We start from the raw sequence: 18,345 nt of genomic DNA, 5'->3' as shown, positions 1-18,345 counted from the left end.
GGGCTGCCCCTGGATCCCTGGCAGTGTCCAAGGCCAGGCTGGACATTGGGGCTTGGAGCAGCCTGGGACAGTGGGAGGTGTCCCTGCCCATGGCACGGGTGGCACTGGATGGGCTTTGAGGTCCCTCCCAACCCCAACCAATCCGTGATTTGGGGCTGCAGCTTTCCAGCAGCGCACGCTCTCCTCAGGGTACCCCTTGGAACAGGATTTAAGAGCAAAAACTCTGTATTTGCTTTACAAATGGTGTCTGAGAGGGCTCAGGAGTAAAACATCCCGTTCTCCATCCCTGCATGTCCTCTGGATCCGGAGAGATGGCTGCACACCCCTTGAGCTTGGCTTTGAGCAAAGCAGCTGTCAGGGACTGAGCTTGTTTTAAAAGACCTTTCACAGCTCCTGGGATGTCCTGAGTTGGGAAGGACACACAGGGAGCACCGAGCCCAGCTCCCAGCCTCGGCCCGTTCACACAAAGGCCATGTGCCCTGGGGCCCTTGGCTGTGCTCAGAGCTGCCTCCAGAGCCACGTTCCCTCCCACACCTTATCCCGGTGCTGTCCTCAGGCTGTTCAGAGCTCAGGGCTCCAGGACCAGCACCTGTGCCCAGCTGGGTTTGGGGGCTCTGGCTGTTGAAACCAGGGCAGCCTCTCTTGGTGTGGCATTTCCAGCTCCCGTGGGTGGCAGCTGGAGGCACAGGCTGGGAGCTGAGCAGGAGGGATGTGGGGTGTGGGATGGATCACAAAACCCTGCCCCTCTTTAATGCCTTTACACAGAATCCCAGAGTGATTTGGCTTGGAGGGACCTCAAAGCCCATCCAGTGCCACCCCTGCCATGGGCAGGGACACCTCCCACTGTCCCAGGCTGCTCCAAGCCCCAATGTTCAGCCTGGCCTTGGGCACTGCCAGGGATCCAGGGGCAGCCACAGCTGCTCTGGGCACCCTGTGCCAGGGCCTGCCCACCCTCCCAGGGAACAATTCCTTCCTAATACCTGAATTAAATCTGTCCTCCTTTAGGTAAAGCAGTTCCCTTTTCCTTTCCTATCACTCTCTGCCCGTGTTTTTTGTTGGAGTTGTGTGTCCAAAGTGGTTCCGTTCCTCCTGGATGGGGTTGGCTCTCATTGCTCTGTGTCACTGGACACTTGTCCAGAGCCCTTTCTAGGGTTCAGTACTGCACCAAGGATGGCTTTTCTGAGCCGAAATGTGGTTAAATTATTTTTATCCCTGCTGAAGCTTAGGACAGCTCATGTCTATCAGCTCTTCTTGGCTGCGGCAGGAAAACCATGAGGGAAAAAAAAATGACTGTCTGACAGCTACATCTTATTCTATTAGTATGTTTTAATTAGAACATGAGCAAGAAATGTGTTATGAATATTCATGCTCAGGGTTATTAAAATGCACAATTAATCTGTACGCGGTTTAATAACTGTATTAATGGCGAGAGGAGGTAGTTCCTATTTTTGTCTTTTCTCAATTGGAAAGTGTGCCTTAACTTGGGGAGTTGGGAAATGGGGTTATTTTAAAATCAAGTTGGCTCCTGCCAGCAGCGTGGGCACGCGGGCGTCTCCGAAACTCGCAGAGCTCACGGTGGGAGCACTGGAAGGGTGGCAGAGCCGAGCACTGTTCTGTTCGTGCAGACAGAATTCAGCCCAGTGCCATGGGAGTTCTCAGTCACAGAATCACAAAATCCCAGAGAGGTTTGGGTTGGGAGAGACCTCAAAGCCCATCCAGTGCCACCCCTGCCATGGGCAGGGACACCTCCCACTGTCCCAGGCTGCTCCAAGCCCCAATGTCCAGCCTGGCCTTGGGCACTGCCAGGGATCCAGGGGCAGCCCCAGCTGCTCTGGGCACCCTGTGCCAGGGCCTGCCCACCCTCCCAGGGAACAATTCCTGCCCAAGATCCCATCCAGCCCTGCCCTCTGGCACTGGGAAGCCATTCCCTGGCTCCTGGCCCTCCATGCCTTGTCCCCAGTCCCTCTGCAGCTCTCCTGGAGCCCCTTTAGGCCCTGCAAGGGGCTCGGAGCTCTCCCTGGAGCCTTCTCCTCTCCAGGTGAGCACCCGCAGCTCTCCCAGCCTGGCTCCAGAGCAGAGGGGCTCCAGCCCTGTAGCAGCTCCGTGGCTCTTTGGACACGACCTCCCCTCAGTTCCTTGGCTTTATGGTCTTTTTGCCAGCACTGTGGGTGTTTTAGGGCAGGTCTGTGCACAAGGATAGCGCAGTTGGGGTGCAGAGGATTCCCCTGGGATCTCCATCTCACCTGGGGCAGCTCCTGGGCGATGCCCAGAGGCAGGAAACGCATTCCCAGGTGCCCCAAGGTGCCTCTGACCCTTCCCTGGGCACCTGGCTCACCTCCACAGCTGCTGGGGTGCCCTTGGATGAGCCCCAGGGCTGCTGAGCTGTGTCCTTCCCACCCCAGCTTCCCTCTGGTCCTCCCCTTGCCCTTCCTCTCCCTCCTCTCATGTCCAGCCTGGCTGCTCCGTGCTCACAGAGCTGGGGTGTGTGACCGTGCATGGGGTGATGCCATGGCTGGGGTTTGTGCCTTGAGTGGAGCAAATCCTGCTGATGGGAGCTTCTCCTGGCACACCTGCCCTCGGCCAAACGTTGGGATTTTGCAGGGTTGGCCGAGGGCATTGGCTGCCAAATTGTAGCTCCTTAGGAATACGAAGGGAGGGAGGAGTGGGCTGGCAGGGAATGTAGGACAGATGCCAGACATTGAAAGAGGGCAGTCTGCTTTTTCCTGGCTTCATCCCAGAAATCCCTGAGTTCCTAAAACACCTGCAGGCTGAAAATAGGGAGATTTTTTGCTGGTGCCTTTCAAGCCAGTGGCTGCAGCTTGGGGAAGGTGCAAGGCTTTATTTTCCCGGAGACATCGGACAGAGCTGGCATGGGCACCTTCAGAGGTGCTTCCAGAGCCTTGGGGTGCTCTTTCCTGCTTTGGTGGGAGAATGGAACCTCACTTCACCTTGGCAGCCACAGGAGCTACCTGGAGGTACAGGAGACCTTTTGGGTTTCCCCAGGGGTTACAGAATCCCAGAAGCCCAGACTGGTTTGGGTTGGAGGGACCTTAAAGCCCATCTCATCCCACCCCCTGCCATGGGCAGGGACACCTCCCACTGTCCCAGGCTGCTCCCAGCCCCAGTGTCCAGCCTGGCCTTGGGCACTGCCAGGGATCCAGGGGCAGCCCCAGCTGCCCTGGGCACCCTGTGCCAGGGCCTGCCCACCCTCCCAGGGAACAATTCCTTCTTGAAAAAGAAAGGGTTGGTTTGCTGTGACCCCCCTTGGGGTCCCAAAGGGGCCAAGGAGGGGGTCTGGGACCTGGACATGCTCTGGACGAGTGGCTCATCCTCGGCAGCCGCTGTTGGAGCTCTCAGGGGTTTGGCCCCTCTCCAAGGTCTCTGCCATGCTGGTGGCACCACAGGGTGCAGCAGCTCATGCCAGGGGTTTGTCCTTGTCCAGGGCATGTGTGTCCCTCAGCCTTTGCTGCCCGTGCCACTCGCTGTCTCCTCTCCCTCCTTCCTCAGGGAGACGGGGCAAGGTTTTACTTTTATTTCTCAGGAATTTTGGCACAGAGTCCCAGAATGGGTCAGGTTGGAAGGACCACAGTGGCTCATGTGGCCCCACCTCCCTGCTCAAGCAGGGGCATCCCAGAGCACAGGGCACAGGGTTGTGGCCAGACTGTTCTGGCATAACTCAGGAGCAGATCTGCAGGGACGTTCGAGGGAGGGAGACTCAACAACCTGAGGAGAGTTTCCCTGGACTTCCAGGCACCCCAGCTCCCTGCAGAGCCCACTGAGCATCCTCTCCGGGCATATCCTGGCCTGGGAATGCTGCTCTGCTGTGGCTGGGGTGGTGGCAGGACCAAGGGCTCTGTGAGAGCTCAGGGTGAGCCAGGGTGGCCCAGGCCCCCCAAAGCCCATCCTGCGTGGGGCAGGGTGGGTGTGAGGGTCGGGACCCCCACACCTTGGCTTCCCCTCTGCCTCTGAGGCTCCTGGGGCTCCTCCTGGGGACTGTGGTGCTGCAGTCCTTGTCCTTCCAGCCCGAAGGGACCACTTGTCCAAGGATGTCCAAGGCTGCTGATCCTGCTCGTGTCTTCTCCCCGACCCTTGGGGAGCTTTAAAAGCACCCATGACAGCAAAATGACTCAAAGGAGCGTTTCTGCCTCCTGCCTCGCCGGGCTTCGCAGGGATTGCAGATGAATTGCTTTGGAAAAACACATTAGCAAAGCAAAAGTTTATTCTAGGAAGTAGGAGGTGGGAGAATTGGCAGTAATTCTCCCTAGTATCCAAGGTATTATTAGAGGCTTATCCCTGCTCTGCACAGTAATCACATTGGAAATTTTTGATTAGAAAACAAAATCTAAATGAGAATTATGAATATTCATTAGGTGTGGAGATTAATATGCATAATTATGCAAATTAGACAGCAATTAAACACCAATTCTCTGGGGAAATGATTAACACAAAGGCACAGAAATAGAAGGATGTAATTTGAAAGAAGTTTCTGGTTAAATGAACAGTGAGGGGAGCGGAGGAGACAAATCCGAGGCATGTTTGCCATAATAATCAGCCTTGCCAAGCGAAATGGGAGTGAGCCCTGGCCCCCTGCCCCCGTGTCCTTGCTGCCACTCCGCTCCCTGCTCCTGAAAGGGCATCCTGGGGCACCTGGAAGTGCCATCCCCGCTGGGAGAACCAGCACAGGATGGGTCCCCAGAGAGCCACAGGGCCCTGGTGCTGCCACGGGGAGGTTCTGGTGTCACTCCCTGGCCGCTGTGGCCCCTGGTGTGGGACTGGGGGTGTCCATGGGTTGGGAAGTGTCCATGGCTGGTGCCATCCTCACCCTCGGCCTTCTGCACATCTGGGATTTCTCCCTGTCCAGCTCAGCAGAGCTCACAGGGTTTGTGCAGCACCTCCAGAGATGATGGACCCCCACCCTGCTCAGCCCCTCTCAAATCCCTGGATTTACCCCCTTTGAGCACCAACTGCTGCTCACCAGCCCCTGCTCAGCCCCTGGAGCAGGAGATGGAGCAGCACAGTCGGAGATCCTGCAGCTGAGTCGGGTCGAGGCTGTTTACCAGGGAAGGTTCCTTCTGTGGGGTTGTGGGATCAGCTGGAACTGTGGGAGCTGCGCTGATGCAGCATCCCGGGGTTTTGTGTCATGCTGGACATTCCCATCCCACTGAAGGGGCTCCAGGAGAGCTGCAGAGGGACTGGGGACAAGGCATGGAGGGCCAGGAGCCAGGGAATGGCTTCCCAGTGCCAGAGGGCAGGGCTGGATGGGATCTTGGGCAGGAATTGTTCCCTGGGAGGGTGGGCAGGCCCTGGCCCAGGGTGCCCAGAGCAGCTGGGGCTGCCCCTGGATCCCTGGCAGTGCCCAAGGCCAGGCTGGACATTGGGGCTTGGAGCAGCCTGGGACAGTGGGAGGTGTCCCTGCCCATGGCAGGGATGGAATGAGCTGAGTAAGGTCCCTTCCAGCCCAAACCATTCCAGGATTCCCTGGCTCCTCGGGTGCCTTGTGCAGCCCAGGAGCTGCTGCCTGCGTGGCCTTGGCAGGGGATGAAAGGAGCCGATTTCCCACCGCAGCCTGTGCAGAAACATCACAAACCCTTCTGCCTGCTCCTCTGCCGGTTTGGGCTGGATCCCTTTTTGCTGAGGATATTCTTGGGAGGGCTAAAGCTGGCAAGGCTGGGAGCGTGCTGTGCTGGCCCCACCTCCTCAGGGGGACCTTGGGGGGCTGCAGGAGCACCCCTGGACAGGTGGCTCTGGAGCGTTGGACCCCCAGCACTTCCCACCTGAGGATTTCGCCTCTGGGCACTCTGTGCTCAGGTGCAGTGCTGAACAGAGTTTGGTTGTGATCTTGCAGCACCATGGGCAAACTTCAAGTCCTGCTGGAGCATCCAAATGGATGCGATGTGGTTTTGGTTCATAGTTTAGTCCCTTTCACCGTGGGTGAGGGAGGTTCGTGGGTGCTCTCTGGAGTAAAGGAGTTAAAATACTTGTTTCTCCTCTTCCCACTGTCCCACGTTTTGAACCATTTCCAGCCTGTGGTGGGATTTGCTTTGAAGTTTGTGGAGTAACTCCCAGCGGGAGTGGGAAGGTGAGGAGGCAGAGGGGAGGCTCAGTCACGCCAAGTGGAAGTGGTTTATTAATGAAAATATTGTTTTGTTTGTAGAAGGAAGAGTTAATTTTACGAGAACACCTTTGAGGCTTTGCTGATAAAGCAAAGAGTAACCTTTGTTCTTCCTGTTTTTCGGTAGGCTTGGATGAAAGGCCGGGATCAGGTTCCTGGGGAACGGGAGATCAAAACAGCTCCACGTTTGACCAAGGAAGGGTAAGGACAAAGCACAAACACCCAGCTCCAACCAAAGCAAGCGGGGGCTTTCCTGGGCCTTTCAGAGCGTTGGGCCTAACCCTGCAACAGCTTTCCTTGCCCCATTTTGGACGTGCATCCTGGGAAGTCTGTAGGGTTTCCTCCATCCCCATCTCCCCAGGCTTTGCTGCCTTGAGGTCTCCTTGAGGTTCCTCCTCCAAAAACCTCTCCCAGACCTGCACTAGGATGGGCTCCTGTGGCTGCTCAGGCATCTCCCTCCCTGCACCCAGTGTTGGCGTGGGAAGAGGGGGCTCAGGGGGTGGGACAGGTCCCCAGAGGAGACACGGGTGGGTGGGTTGAGGGATCTGAGTGGGTTGAGGGATCTCATCTGATGGCAAAGCTTCCTGGGCACCTTCCTCCCAAGACTTTGGGAACCTGAGGAGGGAATCCCTGCAATCCGTCACCCTGTCCAGCCCTTGGTGGGGATGGAGAACTTGGGAAGGGTTTTGCAGGGAAGGAGTTGAGGCTGCAACACCTCATGACTGGGGCCTGAGTATGGGAAGAGAGAAACGCCATGAACTTCATGGAAATGGGGTTATTTTTGTTTTAATGGGTTTGTGTGATTTGTTTTTGCAATGGCACCTTTCCCTCCCCTCCGGTCAGCGGCAGAGCTGGGGCTGTGGTGTCAACTCTCATTTGTATATTTAGAATTTATATATTTATATAAATATATCTAAAAATACACATTTATATTTATCCAGCCTTCTCCTCACCCCTTCACCCCCTTGGTTCAGGGAGGGGCTGCCTGGCTCTTGCCTGGTGGGTGCTGCCCAAGAGCTGCCAGGACATGATGCCATGTCCCCTCCTTCCATGTCCCCTCCCAACACCACAGCCACTGCACTGTCCAGCTCTCCCTCAGCATGAGGATAAAATCCTTCCCATGCCTTTTTTACAAGGAGCCTTTGGCTTTGCCCCTTCCTGGGAGAGGCTGGCCCTGGCAGCCTCGTGTTTCGGGACTGGGCTCAGCATCCCCACGCTCCCTGTGACTGTCCCCTGTTGTCCCAGCAGAGCTATGGCGAAGGCCCCCACTACGGCGAGCACCGGGACCTGCCATCCCATAACAGCATCTCCTCGTCACCGTTCCTGGGAGCTGGACTCGTGGGTGAGTGCCAGAGCTGCCTGCCAGCTCCCCGGGGCAGGGGACTCGTGCCACCGGCTGGCCCGTGCTGGGGGGAGCGTTGGGACAGCGTTGCTGTTCCCTGTGCTGGAGCTGCTCCAGGTGTTCTCCAAGCTGTGGTCCAGGGGGGTGGTGTCCAGAGGGTTCCATCAGTGCCAGCTGTGCCAGCTGTTTTGTGTGTGTGGTTATTCCCCTGCTTTATGGTGGCACCTCGAGGCAGTAGTAGGGATTTGATGCCTGCCAGGATGGGCTGAGTGTGCTCCTGGAAGCTGGGAATCAGGGGGGGAGAGATGCTCATTGTTAAGGGTTTATTAAGGACTTGGCATGACCCTGCTTGAGTGGGGAGATGGCACCAGCTGACCCCACTGTGGTCACTTCCAACCAGACCCGCTGGGTGACTGTGACCTGCGAGGGGCTGCTGGCCGTGTCCCAGAGCTCTGGGGATGCTCCCTTTGCTGCAGTAGCGTTTGGAGGGGCCTCTTCCCATATCCTGCCAGGCTCCAGCAGCCTTGCCTGGCTCCTCCATGCCCAGCTCCAGGCAGGCAGCCTGAGGAGCTCACAGGGACTGCCTGGGGACGGTGATCCTGCGTGACCGGATGCGTGTGACCATTCACCCAGATGCCTCTGCCAGCCCGGGGGTGGGAGGAGAGATAAGAGCAGAAAATATCCCTCCTGGAGGGCTTAGAGAGCTCTAATGGCATTAGGTCAGGAATTGGGGTTAGTCCTCCCCACCTTTGCCCACGAAGGGGTGGTTAAAGCGCTCCAGCCCACGCGGGAGGAGCGGGGCCGGGGCAGGGCTCGCTCGTGGTCAGAAGGGAGGGGAAAGAAGAGGGAATCGTGTTTGAAACAGAAAATCCCCCCAGCACAAAATCCCCCCTGTAGAGCTGGTGGCAAAGGGGAAGAGCAGAGCAGGGTTGTGCTGGGACAGGAGCAGCCACACGTTGGCCCCTCCTGGCCTGGCTCAGGGCTCGCTGTGAGCTCTGCTCCCCCCTTTCACCCCTTGTGCTGTTGGGGACAGTGCTTGGGTGTCCCGTGGGGATCCTGTGCAGGGGAGGAGCCTTTCTGAGCAGCTCCCCCTGTCCCTCTGCAGGGGAGGATCGTCCTTCTCTGCCCCAGGAGGATGTCAGTGGAGCACGGAGAAGGTTTTGGGTGGGACAGGGGAGCCCTGCTGCAGCCCAGCGGGGTTTGGAGGGGATGTGCATGGGAGGGCCCAGCCCAGTCCTGGGGCCAAGGCAGCCTTGAGAGTTTCCAGCTGAGAAGGAGCTGCCTGGGGAGGAGCACGGAGGTTTCCCCTTTGATGTGTGCAGGGAAGAGCCTTTGGCTCCCTCTCAAAGCCAGGGCTCCCGGTCCCTGGCAGCCACCGCAGCTCTCCCTGCAGGCCCGGCCAGTCCCCGGCACGTGGAGCCCCCATGGGCGATTCCCAGTGGCTCTGGAGCTGAGGGTGAGCGGTGGCCCCGTGGCCCGCAGGACAGTGGCCACACTCTGGCCCCAGGCTCAAGAGGCTGCGTCTCCCCAGGGGGGTCAGGGGCAGCACCAGGAGCTCCACCACTGAAACAGGGAACAGCCAGGGGGGGAAAAGGGTTCCTCACATTTCCAAGACCCTTTTGTTCCTAAAATTGAACGTGGTTTAAGTAGAAAGCATCGATTCTGGGAGCAGGTTCCAAAATACATAAATCAGTTTTCATTGTAGAATCAAAGAATCCTGGAGTGGTTTGGGTGGGAAGGGACCTCAAAGCCCATCCAGTGTCACCCCCTGCCATGGGCAGGGACACCTCCCACTGTCCCAGGCTGCTCCAAGCCCCAATGTCCAGCCTGGCCTTGGGCACTGCCAGGGATCCAGGGGCAGCCCCAGCTGCTCTGGGCACCCTGTGCCAGGGCCTGCCCACCCTCCCAGGGAACAATTCCTTCCCAAGATCCCATCTAACCCTTCCTCTTTGCTCATGTGCTGAAAGGAAGGACACGGGGGAAGAGCAGGGGTGGGATTTTCTCTTCCTCTTTTCCAAGCTGCTTCTGAAGACTTTGAGAGTGGCAAAATGCAAAGGGAAAGGGCGTGAAGATGGAATAATGCTTCTGTAAAAGCAGAAGAAAAATGGAAGGGAAAGGAGAGTTTGGGAAATGTGTCCCCTTGGTGCCAGGCCCTGGCTGCCAGCAAGGTGCCCCTCAGGGTGGGAAGTTCATGTTAATGGGGCGGTTGAGTGGAACCAGGGAATTTTAAAATTTGAGGAGGTGGAGGGAGCAGATGAGGATGAACATGTTGTGGTAGCTGATGAATGAAAGGTGTCTGAGACATCTAAGCCCTTCTCAGCATTTTCATCTCTTTCCCGTTCGACCTCTGTTTCTTCAAAGAGGATCAGGACCTGCGGGAAGAACCATTTTGGGAGCAGCGTGGATGCTCTGTGGTGGCAGTGGTGGGTTGGGCCAGGAGAGGGGGAGGCTGAGCTGAAAGGGCCCCCCAAAGTCAGCGTTGGCTTCCTGCACTGAGGCTCTGAGCAGTCAGGGTGGTGATGGCTCCTCCTGGGACCCCCATCCTCTGGATTCTGCGTTCCTGGAGTCTGTGCATGTCCCAGGGCCAGGCTGCAGCCCCCCATCCTCTGAGGATGGGCTTTAGGGACAGCGGGCACCTTCCCACAGCAGAGGGACACCGCAGGCTGGCAGCACTTGGTGGAGAAACAGAGCAAATGGTGATTTTTTGCCTCAGTTTTCCACATGGAAAAGGAGGCTGTGCTCTGACCAGCCTTTGGTGGGCTGAGGAGCTCCTGCCAGCCTGAGCTTTGAAGCAGGGGTCACATCCCTTCCAGGGCGGAGCCTTCCCCTGTCCCTGCAGGCTGGTGGCATTTTGGGGCTCTGGAGATCCCCAGGGGGATCCCGGGTGCAGCCAGTGCTCCCCCTCCTGCACGAGCCCTGTCACCACTCCGAGGGGTCTGGCAGGAGCAGGGAGCAAGGAGAGAGGCTGGGAAGCTGCAGGGTGGAGTGGCCCTCTGGATAAGGGAGCAGTGAAATGTATCCATCCAGATCTCTGCCCAGCGTGTCCCTGCGCTGGGAGCTGCTGCCACAAACTCCATGAGCAGCAAACTCCGTGGGAAAGGCAGGGCTGGAGGGATTTGCCTGGCCCAGGAGAGAAGGAAAGCTCTGAGTTTGGGGGGAGCAGGACACTGCCAGCACATCCCTGAAAGCCCCTCCAAGCTGCATCCCTGTCTCCTGCTCCTGTCCTGGTTGGGCCCTTTGGTGTCACCCCAGCCTGAGCCCTCCTCCCCTGCCCAGGGTCCCCGTCCCAGGGGCAGTGAGGAGGGGGCTGCGCAGCCCCTGGGGTGGAGCTGGGCGAGTACAAAGCTCTGATTTTAGTCCCTGTTGTTCCCTGCAGTGGCCCCAGAGCAGGAACAGCAGCCAGAGGGATGGTCACTGCTCCTCACCCCAATCCAGCCCAGTCTTGGGGTGGTGACCTTGTGGCTCTCAGGGTGCACACCTCATCCAAAAGCAGTTTGAAGGGAAAAGCACTGATTTCTGTTCAGCAGTTGAGTTTGGGCTCACGGATGTTCTTTGGATGAGCAAAGCTTGGCTTTGGGAGGCACCGTCAGCACGGAGCCCAGAGGGGCTGCACTGGCACAGCACCTGGGGGGTGCTCCCCCCACCCAGGGCTCCCCCAGGGCTGTGGGGGATGCCCTCCCTGCTCTCATTAAGGGGGCAGCATGAGGGGAATCTTCAGTCACTTCCCTCTGCCACAGCTTCAGCTCCTCAAGGTGATGGGGAAAACCAGAGCTCTCTGCAGGACTGACTGGGCAGGGAGCTCTGGGCTGTGTTGCACTGGATGGAATAACATAAATTTGTCAAAAGAAGAAGAAAATAAATTAGAAAGTGTCCAAAGGAGGGACACGGAGCTGGGGAAGGCTCTGAGGAGCGGCTGAGGGCACTTGGCTCGTTCAGCTGCAGCAGAGGAGACTGAGGGGAGGCTCCTGGGGGCTGCAGCTCCTCCCGAGGGGAGGCGGAGGGGCAGGGGCTGAGCTCTGCTCTGGGACAGGGACAGGAGCCCAGGGAACGGCTGGAGCTGGGTCAGGGCTGGGCATGGAGCTCAGGGAAAGGTTCTTCCCCCCGAGGCTGCTGGGCACTGCCCAGGCTCCCCAGGGAATGGGCCCGGCCCCGAGGCTGCCAGAGCTGCAGGAGCGTTTGGACAGCGCTCTCAGGGATGCCCAGGCTGGGGCTGTTGGGGTGTCTGTGCAGGGCCAGGGGTTGGATCAATGATCCCTGAGGGTCCCTTCCAGCTCAGGATACTCCAGGATTCCATGATTGTAAACCCCTGGATGCAAACACCATCAGTGCTCTGAATGAGAAGCATCCCCGGCTGCTGGGGGGGGTCTTTGAACCAGGTGAGCAGGTGCAGAACCAATGTCTGAGCCCTCCATCGCTCCCTCCTCTTGAGTTTTCCAGCTTTGAGCCTTTGGTGCTACTCCTGGAGGACAGGGAATGTCCTGGGGAGTTCTGATCTTCCCAGCCTGGGGTGGGGAGAGGTGACAGGAGCATCCCTGGCTGTCCTGGGGTGGTGCTGGGACACAGCGCGGTGACAAACCGGCTCGTCCCAGAGGGTCAGCAGGGTGAGGAGGGCTTTTCTGTCTGTTTGGAGTCACCAATTTCACATTTTACCATTCATCTTCAGTAGGGACAGGCAGGGAGGGGGGTGGTTAAACAGCGAGGAAACTGATAAGCCATAACAGATTTCTTTCTAGTAATTATTTCAGTAATTAGCTGCCTTTCAGAGCAGCGTTCCTAATCGGGTGGGTATTGTCAGCGCCTGTAGATTGGGGTCTTCCTGGACAATGGGTTTAATCAGGGGCTTGTTGCTGCTCCTGGTTTTTTAACTTCTTTTTTTCCTCCCCGTTTTTAATCCCTGGCTGTGTTTTGCCTCCCCTTTTCCCCTAGGCTGGAATTCTAATGGAATTCTAATGGAATTAGCAATGTGGGGCTGGGGGAGGTGCACGGTGGGTGGTGGCTGTGCTGGGGCTGGGATGGTGTGGGGGCACTGGTTTTGCCAGTGGGTGCTGGAAAAACTTGCAGGCAGCATTTTAATACTTTTTCTCGGGCTGTCAAGTGCAAGGCCAGGAGTTGGACTTCGATGATCCCTGTGGATCCCTTCCAGCTCGGGCTGTTCCTTGACTCTGTGGTCTGTGAGAGAAATGGCAAAGCCATGAGTTTATTTAAAAGCAGTTTGCTGCGGTGGAGGCGAGATGCTGCCATGATCCAGGGTGCCAAAGCCAACCCCTGACACTGCCAGAGCTGGTGGGAATCTCTGGGAAGAGCAGTTTTTATTTTTCCACCTCGTTCCCCCCGAGTTCAGGGCAGCTGTGCTGTTGGGAGGAGTCGCACACACAGCGTGGGGGGTTTCTCTGGAAAAGCCCTGGGTGAAGGCAGGGCCTGGGGGAGGCTTCCCAGAGCCCCACACAGCCAGATCCTGCAAGAGGGAACATGCTGGGAGAGGAGAGAGGCTGGAAAGGGCTTCTTAGGCAGGGCTGGAGGCAGCCAGGTGAGGGGCAGGAGAAGGAGCTGGCAGGGGGAAGGGCAGGGAGGGGGATGCCAGAAAGAGCTGGAAATGCTGAATTGCTCTCAGCCAGTGTCTGGGGGCACTGACTCGAGGTGCCTCTGCTGTGCTTCACATCCTTTCCAAAGGAAACCCCCTTCCTCTCCAAGGGATTTATTCCCACTATCTTCTCCTCCTCCTCCCACAAGATCCCTCCATGCCCATCTGCAGGATTTCAGTAATTCTCTTGGGGGCAAGATGGCATTTGGGGAGATTCCTGGTGGTTTTTTCCCACCCTGGTCCTTGCCTCCTTCCTGGGGCTTTGCCACCTTTCCTGGTTGGTGCCCTGGGCTGTGGCTGCCAGGGGGTGACGGGGGGATCTGGGTTTGCCACCTGTGCCATCTCCCTGCCCACAGAAACAGCTCCTTCTGCTGGCAGGTTCAGCCTTTCCTTGTGCACCTTTTGAATCTCAGCAGGCTTAGGTACATTCCAATCCAGAAAAGTTTGCCATTCTTTCTTCTGCCTTGTTTTCATAGACAATTGAATGTAAAATTTCTTCTTCTGAGTTTTTACTGCGTTTTTCCCTTGTTATGTGATGATGGAGGGTGCAGGAGCTGGGGCTGGCCAGGGCTGCTCTCTCTTTCCCAGTGTCCCCCATCCCATGGGGCACCCGCAGACCCAAGGGTGCAGCAGATGCTGAGTGAGAAATGAGAGACATCCAGGGAAGGTTGTGGGTTTGGAGCAGAGCTGGCACTGGGTTCAGAGAATCCTGGAAAATCCTGAGGTGGAAGGGACCCTCGGGATCATCAGTGCAGCCCCTGGCCCTGCACAGACACCCCAACAACCCCAGCCTGGGCATCCCTGAGAGCGCTGTCCAAACGCTCCTGCAGCTCTGGCAGCCTCGGGGCCGGGCCCATTCCCTGGGGAGCCTGGGCAGTGCCCAGCAGCCTCGGGGGGAAGAACCTTTCCCTGAGCTCCATGCCCAGCCCTGACCCAGCTCCAGCCGTTCCCTGGGCTCCTGTCCCTGTCCCAGAGCAGAGCTCAGCCCCTGCCCCTCCGCCTCCCCTCGGGAGGAGCTGCAGCCCCCAGGAGCCTCCCCTCAGTCTCCTCTGCTGCAGCTGAACGAGCCAAGTGCCCTCAGCCGCTCCTCAGACCCTTCCCCAGCTCCGTGTCCCTCCTTTGGACACTCTCCAACAGCTTTGGACCCTTCTGATCTTGTGGTGCCCAGAGTGCCCCCAGCACTGGAGGTGAGGCTGCCCCAGTGCAGAGCAGAGCGGGACAATCCCTCCCTGGCCTGGTGCCCCCCAGGACACGGTGGCCCTTTGGGCTGCCAGGACACACCGGGGACTCAGATCCAACTTGGACCGACCAGGACCCCCAGGTCCCTTCCCACGGCGCTGCTCTCCAGCCTCTGATTCCCAGTCTGTCCCTGCATCCAGGGCTGCCCCATCCCAGGGCAGGGTCCAGCACTTGCCCTGTTAAACATCGCATGGTTGGGGATTGCCCAGTGTCCCTTCACCCTTCCACAAACATCTGGGGGCCCCCTGGTTCAGCCCAAGTTCTCAGGTGATGTCAGAGGCTGCTGGATGGGGTTTGGAGCACCCTGGGATGGTGGAAGGTGTCCCTGCCCATGGCAGGGCTGGAACTGGATGAGCTTTAGGGTCCCTTCAAACCCAAACCATCCTGGGATTCCATGATTCCCCACACCAGTCACACGTGGAAGCAGCAGTGTGCTATCAGACGGGAGACCTGGCTGCTGCTGTCCAGCCAAACCCCCGTGGCATTACCCTGCCTCTCCTGTGCTTTAGGAGCAATCAGGAGCTGCCTGATGCCACAACCTGCTGAGTCCTTTGTGCCCGTGGCCGGTGCTGCTGCGGCAGATCGAGCTCTTAAGCTCTTTTAGAAATTAGGTCATTTAGGAGATCCATCCCCTGACATTTTGACCTTTGTTTACTTAACGTTTAAGCCTCTGAAAGGAAATGGCAGCAGCGCCCAGAGCCTCCGGCTGTTGCTGGAGGTGAGGGAGGGGGAGGCTGCACCGTGCCAGGACCTTCCCATCAGGAGTGAGGCTCTGGGGCTTGGGGGTTGTACGGGGGGGAATCCACTCTAAAATATTTGGGTTGAGTTCAAGGCCTCCATGGTAAGGTTTCAAAATGAGCAGCGTCCTCTCTCTCCCCATCTGGCACAGGGTGCCCAGAGCAGCTGGGGCTGCCCCTGGATCCCTGGCAGTGTCCCAGGCCAGGCTGGACATTGGGGCTTGGAGCAGCCTGGGACAGTGGGAGGTGTCCCTGCCCATGGCAGGGGTGGGGCTGGAGGGGCTTTAATGCCCCTTCCAACCCAAAGCACTCAGGCATTCGCTGATCCCTTGGCCCTGTGCTTCAAGGGGTCTGGTTTGAGGCATTTTGTTTCCCCTCCCCTCTTCATCTGCTCCCCAAAACCTCTTAGTGGTGTGGGGAGGGTCCTGCCAGCCCCTGTGTCGCCCCAGTGCATTAACCTGCATCTTAGTGGCCTCAGGGCTGGCTTTAGGCTAAGCAGATTGGCAAAATCCCGCCCCTCCCAATTTTGCTCACTAAGCCAGACCGGAGGCAGGATGTGATCTGTGATCCCCTTTTCGGGAAGGGTTTGGGGGTGGGGGCTGCTGGAGTGCCTGTTCCCCACTGGAAGAGTGTCTGGCTTTGCTTTACGGGGATGGAGAGAATCCCAAAGGACACTGTTGTGCCTGCAGCTGCTCTGGGCACAGCACAGAACCATTCCCTTCCTCCCAGCCCTGTGTCCTTTGCTGTCCTGGCACCCCTGGGTGCTGCTGGCTGAGGCCATGCTGTGCCCAGGGCAGTGACCATGAGGCAGGAGAGTGCCAGGATGTTTTGGAGAGGGAACATCCCACCAGGGGGCTGGGCTCCTTTTTTTTGGCCCTTCAAAACTTTATTTTCAGCTGCATGTGTGCAGGGTGAGGTGGGTGTGAGAGAAGCCCTTGTTGATGCTGAGTGCCAGGACAAGGGGGAATGGCTTCCCAGTGCCAGAGGGCAGGGCTGGATGGGATCTTGGGCAGGAATTGTTCCCTGGGAGGGTGGGCAGGCCCTGGCCCAGGGTGCCCAGAGCAGCTGGGGCTGCCCCTGGATCCCTGGCAGTGCCCAAGGCCAGGCTGGACATTGGGGCTTGGAGCAGCCTGGGACAGTGGGAGGTGTCCCTGCCCATGGCAGGGGTGGCACTGGATGGGCTTTAAGGTCCCTTCTCCCCAAATCACTCTGGGATTCTCTAAAGTTCCCAGGGGCACATGGGCACTGCTGGCACGGGGCTGTTCCCACACCGATCCCAGCGGGCAGCGATGCCCCGGCTGTGAGGAACCCGCAGGTTTTGGGAAGTCGAATCTCCCGCAGGAGAGGGGAGGAAGGTGCCCCGTGCCCGGTGTGGGGCAGAGCTCAGCTCTCGTGCGCTGGGATTGCATTTCCTGTTGTCTCAAAGCGCTCCCACAGTCTGGTCACTCGTCCTGGCCCTTGGTCTGCTCCGGCCCTGCCTCTGCCAAGTGCAGCTGGCCGGGTCTCCGCTGTCTGCGGGGAGGTTTTGGCTCGGGGCTGACCCTGCCAGTTTCCATGGCCACAAGCACTTCCCTGCGCTGCTGCAGCTCCGGGCTTTTGGTGTTTATGGACCAGCTCTCCCAGCAGCTCCTGTTTCAGCAGGAGCTTTTCAGGGCTGTCCATTCATGGAGGGCAGAGGTGCTGCCTCATGGGAACAGGATTTGTCCACCCCCTCCACTTCCTTCTTACCCCAAACCTTGTTTTTTCTCTTCTCCTTCTGCAGGGAAGAGCAGTGAAAGAGCCTCATACTCCACGTTTGGAAGAGACACAGGGATGCCAGGACTAAACCAGGTAATGATAAAATGCAGTGAGATTTTCTGCTTCATTTACTGGCTCCTGAAAGTGAGAGTCTGGTCCTGAAAACCAGACTGGATTTACATCCCATCTCTGTGCACGGGCTCCTGGAAAGCCTCTGCTCTGCTCCAAAACCTCTGTGGAGTGTTGGGGGTTCATGCTGGTGTGTGTTGCTGGCTCCAAAGAGTTGTCAGAGGTTAGAAAATGTTGGTTGTAGCAGCCTCTCGCTTCTTTCCCAAACTTCTCCAGGCTCACTGGTTTTGTTGTTGTTACTCCTGGTTTGTGTTTGATCAGCCGTGACCCAGCCATGCTGCCTCGCTGGGGAGTTCCAGGGAGTCAGATCCAAGCAACACCTTCCCTGTGCCAGGCTGGCCGTGGGCAGGGGAGCGTTCCAGGAGGCTCCTTCCCCCTCCCCTGCCTGCCCTGGGCTTTCCCTCTCCCTCTCCAGCAGTGTCTCCCAGTTCCCTGGGCAGGGAGGCTCTGTGGGGTGGCTCCTGTCAGTGACTGTCCAGTGCAGCTTTGGCTTCATCGTGAGGCTGTTGATGTGGGACCTGCAGCAGGAGCTCTCTGTGCAGCTCTGGGGCCCAGCATCAGGACGTGGAGCTGCTGGAGCCACTCCAGAGGAGGCCACGGAGCTGCTGCAGGGCTGGAGCCCCTCTGCTCTGGAGCCAGGCTGGGAGAGCTGGGGGTGCTCACCTGGAGAGGAGAAGGCTCCAGGGAGAGCTCCGAGCCCCTTGCAGGGCCTAAAGGGGCTCCAGGAGAGCTGCAGAGGGACTGGGGACAAGGCATGGAGGGGCAGGAGCCAGGGAATGGCTTCCCAGTGCCAGAGGGCAGGGCTGGATGGGATCTTGGGAAGGAATTGTTCCCTGGGAGGGTGGGCAGGCCGTGGCACAGGGTGCCCAGAGCAGCTGGGGCTGCCCCTGGATCCCTGGAAGTGTCCAAGGCCAGGCTGGAGCAGCCTGGGACAGTGGGAGGTGTCCCTGCCATGGCAGGGGTGGCAATGGATGGGCTTTGAGGTCCCTCCCAACCCAGACCACTCTGGGGTTCCATGATCTCCACAGTCCAGGAGGGGACCTGGCACAGCAGAGCCACCTCTTGCAGACACAGCCCGGCCCCGTTGGGTCACCCCACGTGAACCCTGGGGCTCTGCTGGGGGGAACAACTTTGCTTCCTGTGGGGAATACCACAGGCGTCAATCCGAGCCCGGGGCGCAGTGGAGCAGCCCTAGATAACCTTCCCTGCTGCCACCAGCATCCAGAAATAGCTTTTTGGGAAGGAGCAAGCACCTCCCTTTGATGTGTGGCTCCAAGTGCCCCCTCAGTGCCCAGCGTGGTCCTGGGGAAGCAGTCCCAGCACCGGAGCCAAGGGAGGAGTTTTGGCCGGACAACTTTTGTTTTATCCATGTACACACACACATATTACATGTTTTAATTTTACACAAATTTGTCATAATTTCCTCCTCTCTGAAGTGAGGATGTTTCCTTTGCTGGAGCAGCTGTGC

The 18,345-nt window shown here is 58.3% G+C and overlaps 1 protein-coding gene across 8 annotated transcripts in view; it reads left to right on the top strand.

Moving 5' to 3' along the window:
• TCF3 (transcription factor 3) overlaps positions 1–18,345 on the top strand; it is an 82,660-nt gene that overhangs the window by 36,160 nt on the left and 28,155 nt on the right. For 7 of the 8 annotated variants that reach the window (XM_039566063.1, XM_039566062.1, XM_039566061.1 and 4 more), the window contains exons 4-6: positions 6,240–6,313; positions 7,358–7,454; positions 16,774–16,841. In XM_039566063.1, coding sequence (XP_039421997.1) covers positions 6,240–6,313; positions 7,358–7,454; positions 16,774–16,841 — 239 coding nt within the window. The remainder of the gene's footprint in view (positions 1–6,239; positions 6,314–7,357; positions 7,455–16,773; positions 16,842–18,345) is intronic. The other variant, XM_039566056.1, reaches the window with a different exon arrangement.

Source organism: Corvus cornix, chromosome 28 (assembly GCF_000738735.6).
Source record: "Corvus cornix cornix isolate S_Up_H32 chromosome 28, ASM73873v5, whole genome shotgun sequence".
Classification (NCBI taxonomy): domain Eukaryota; kingdom Metazoa; phylum Chordata; class Aves; order Passeriformes; family Corvidae; genus Corvus; species Corvus cornix.
This window is presented reverse-complemented; position numbering and strand designations above follow the sequence as displayed.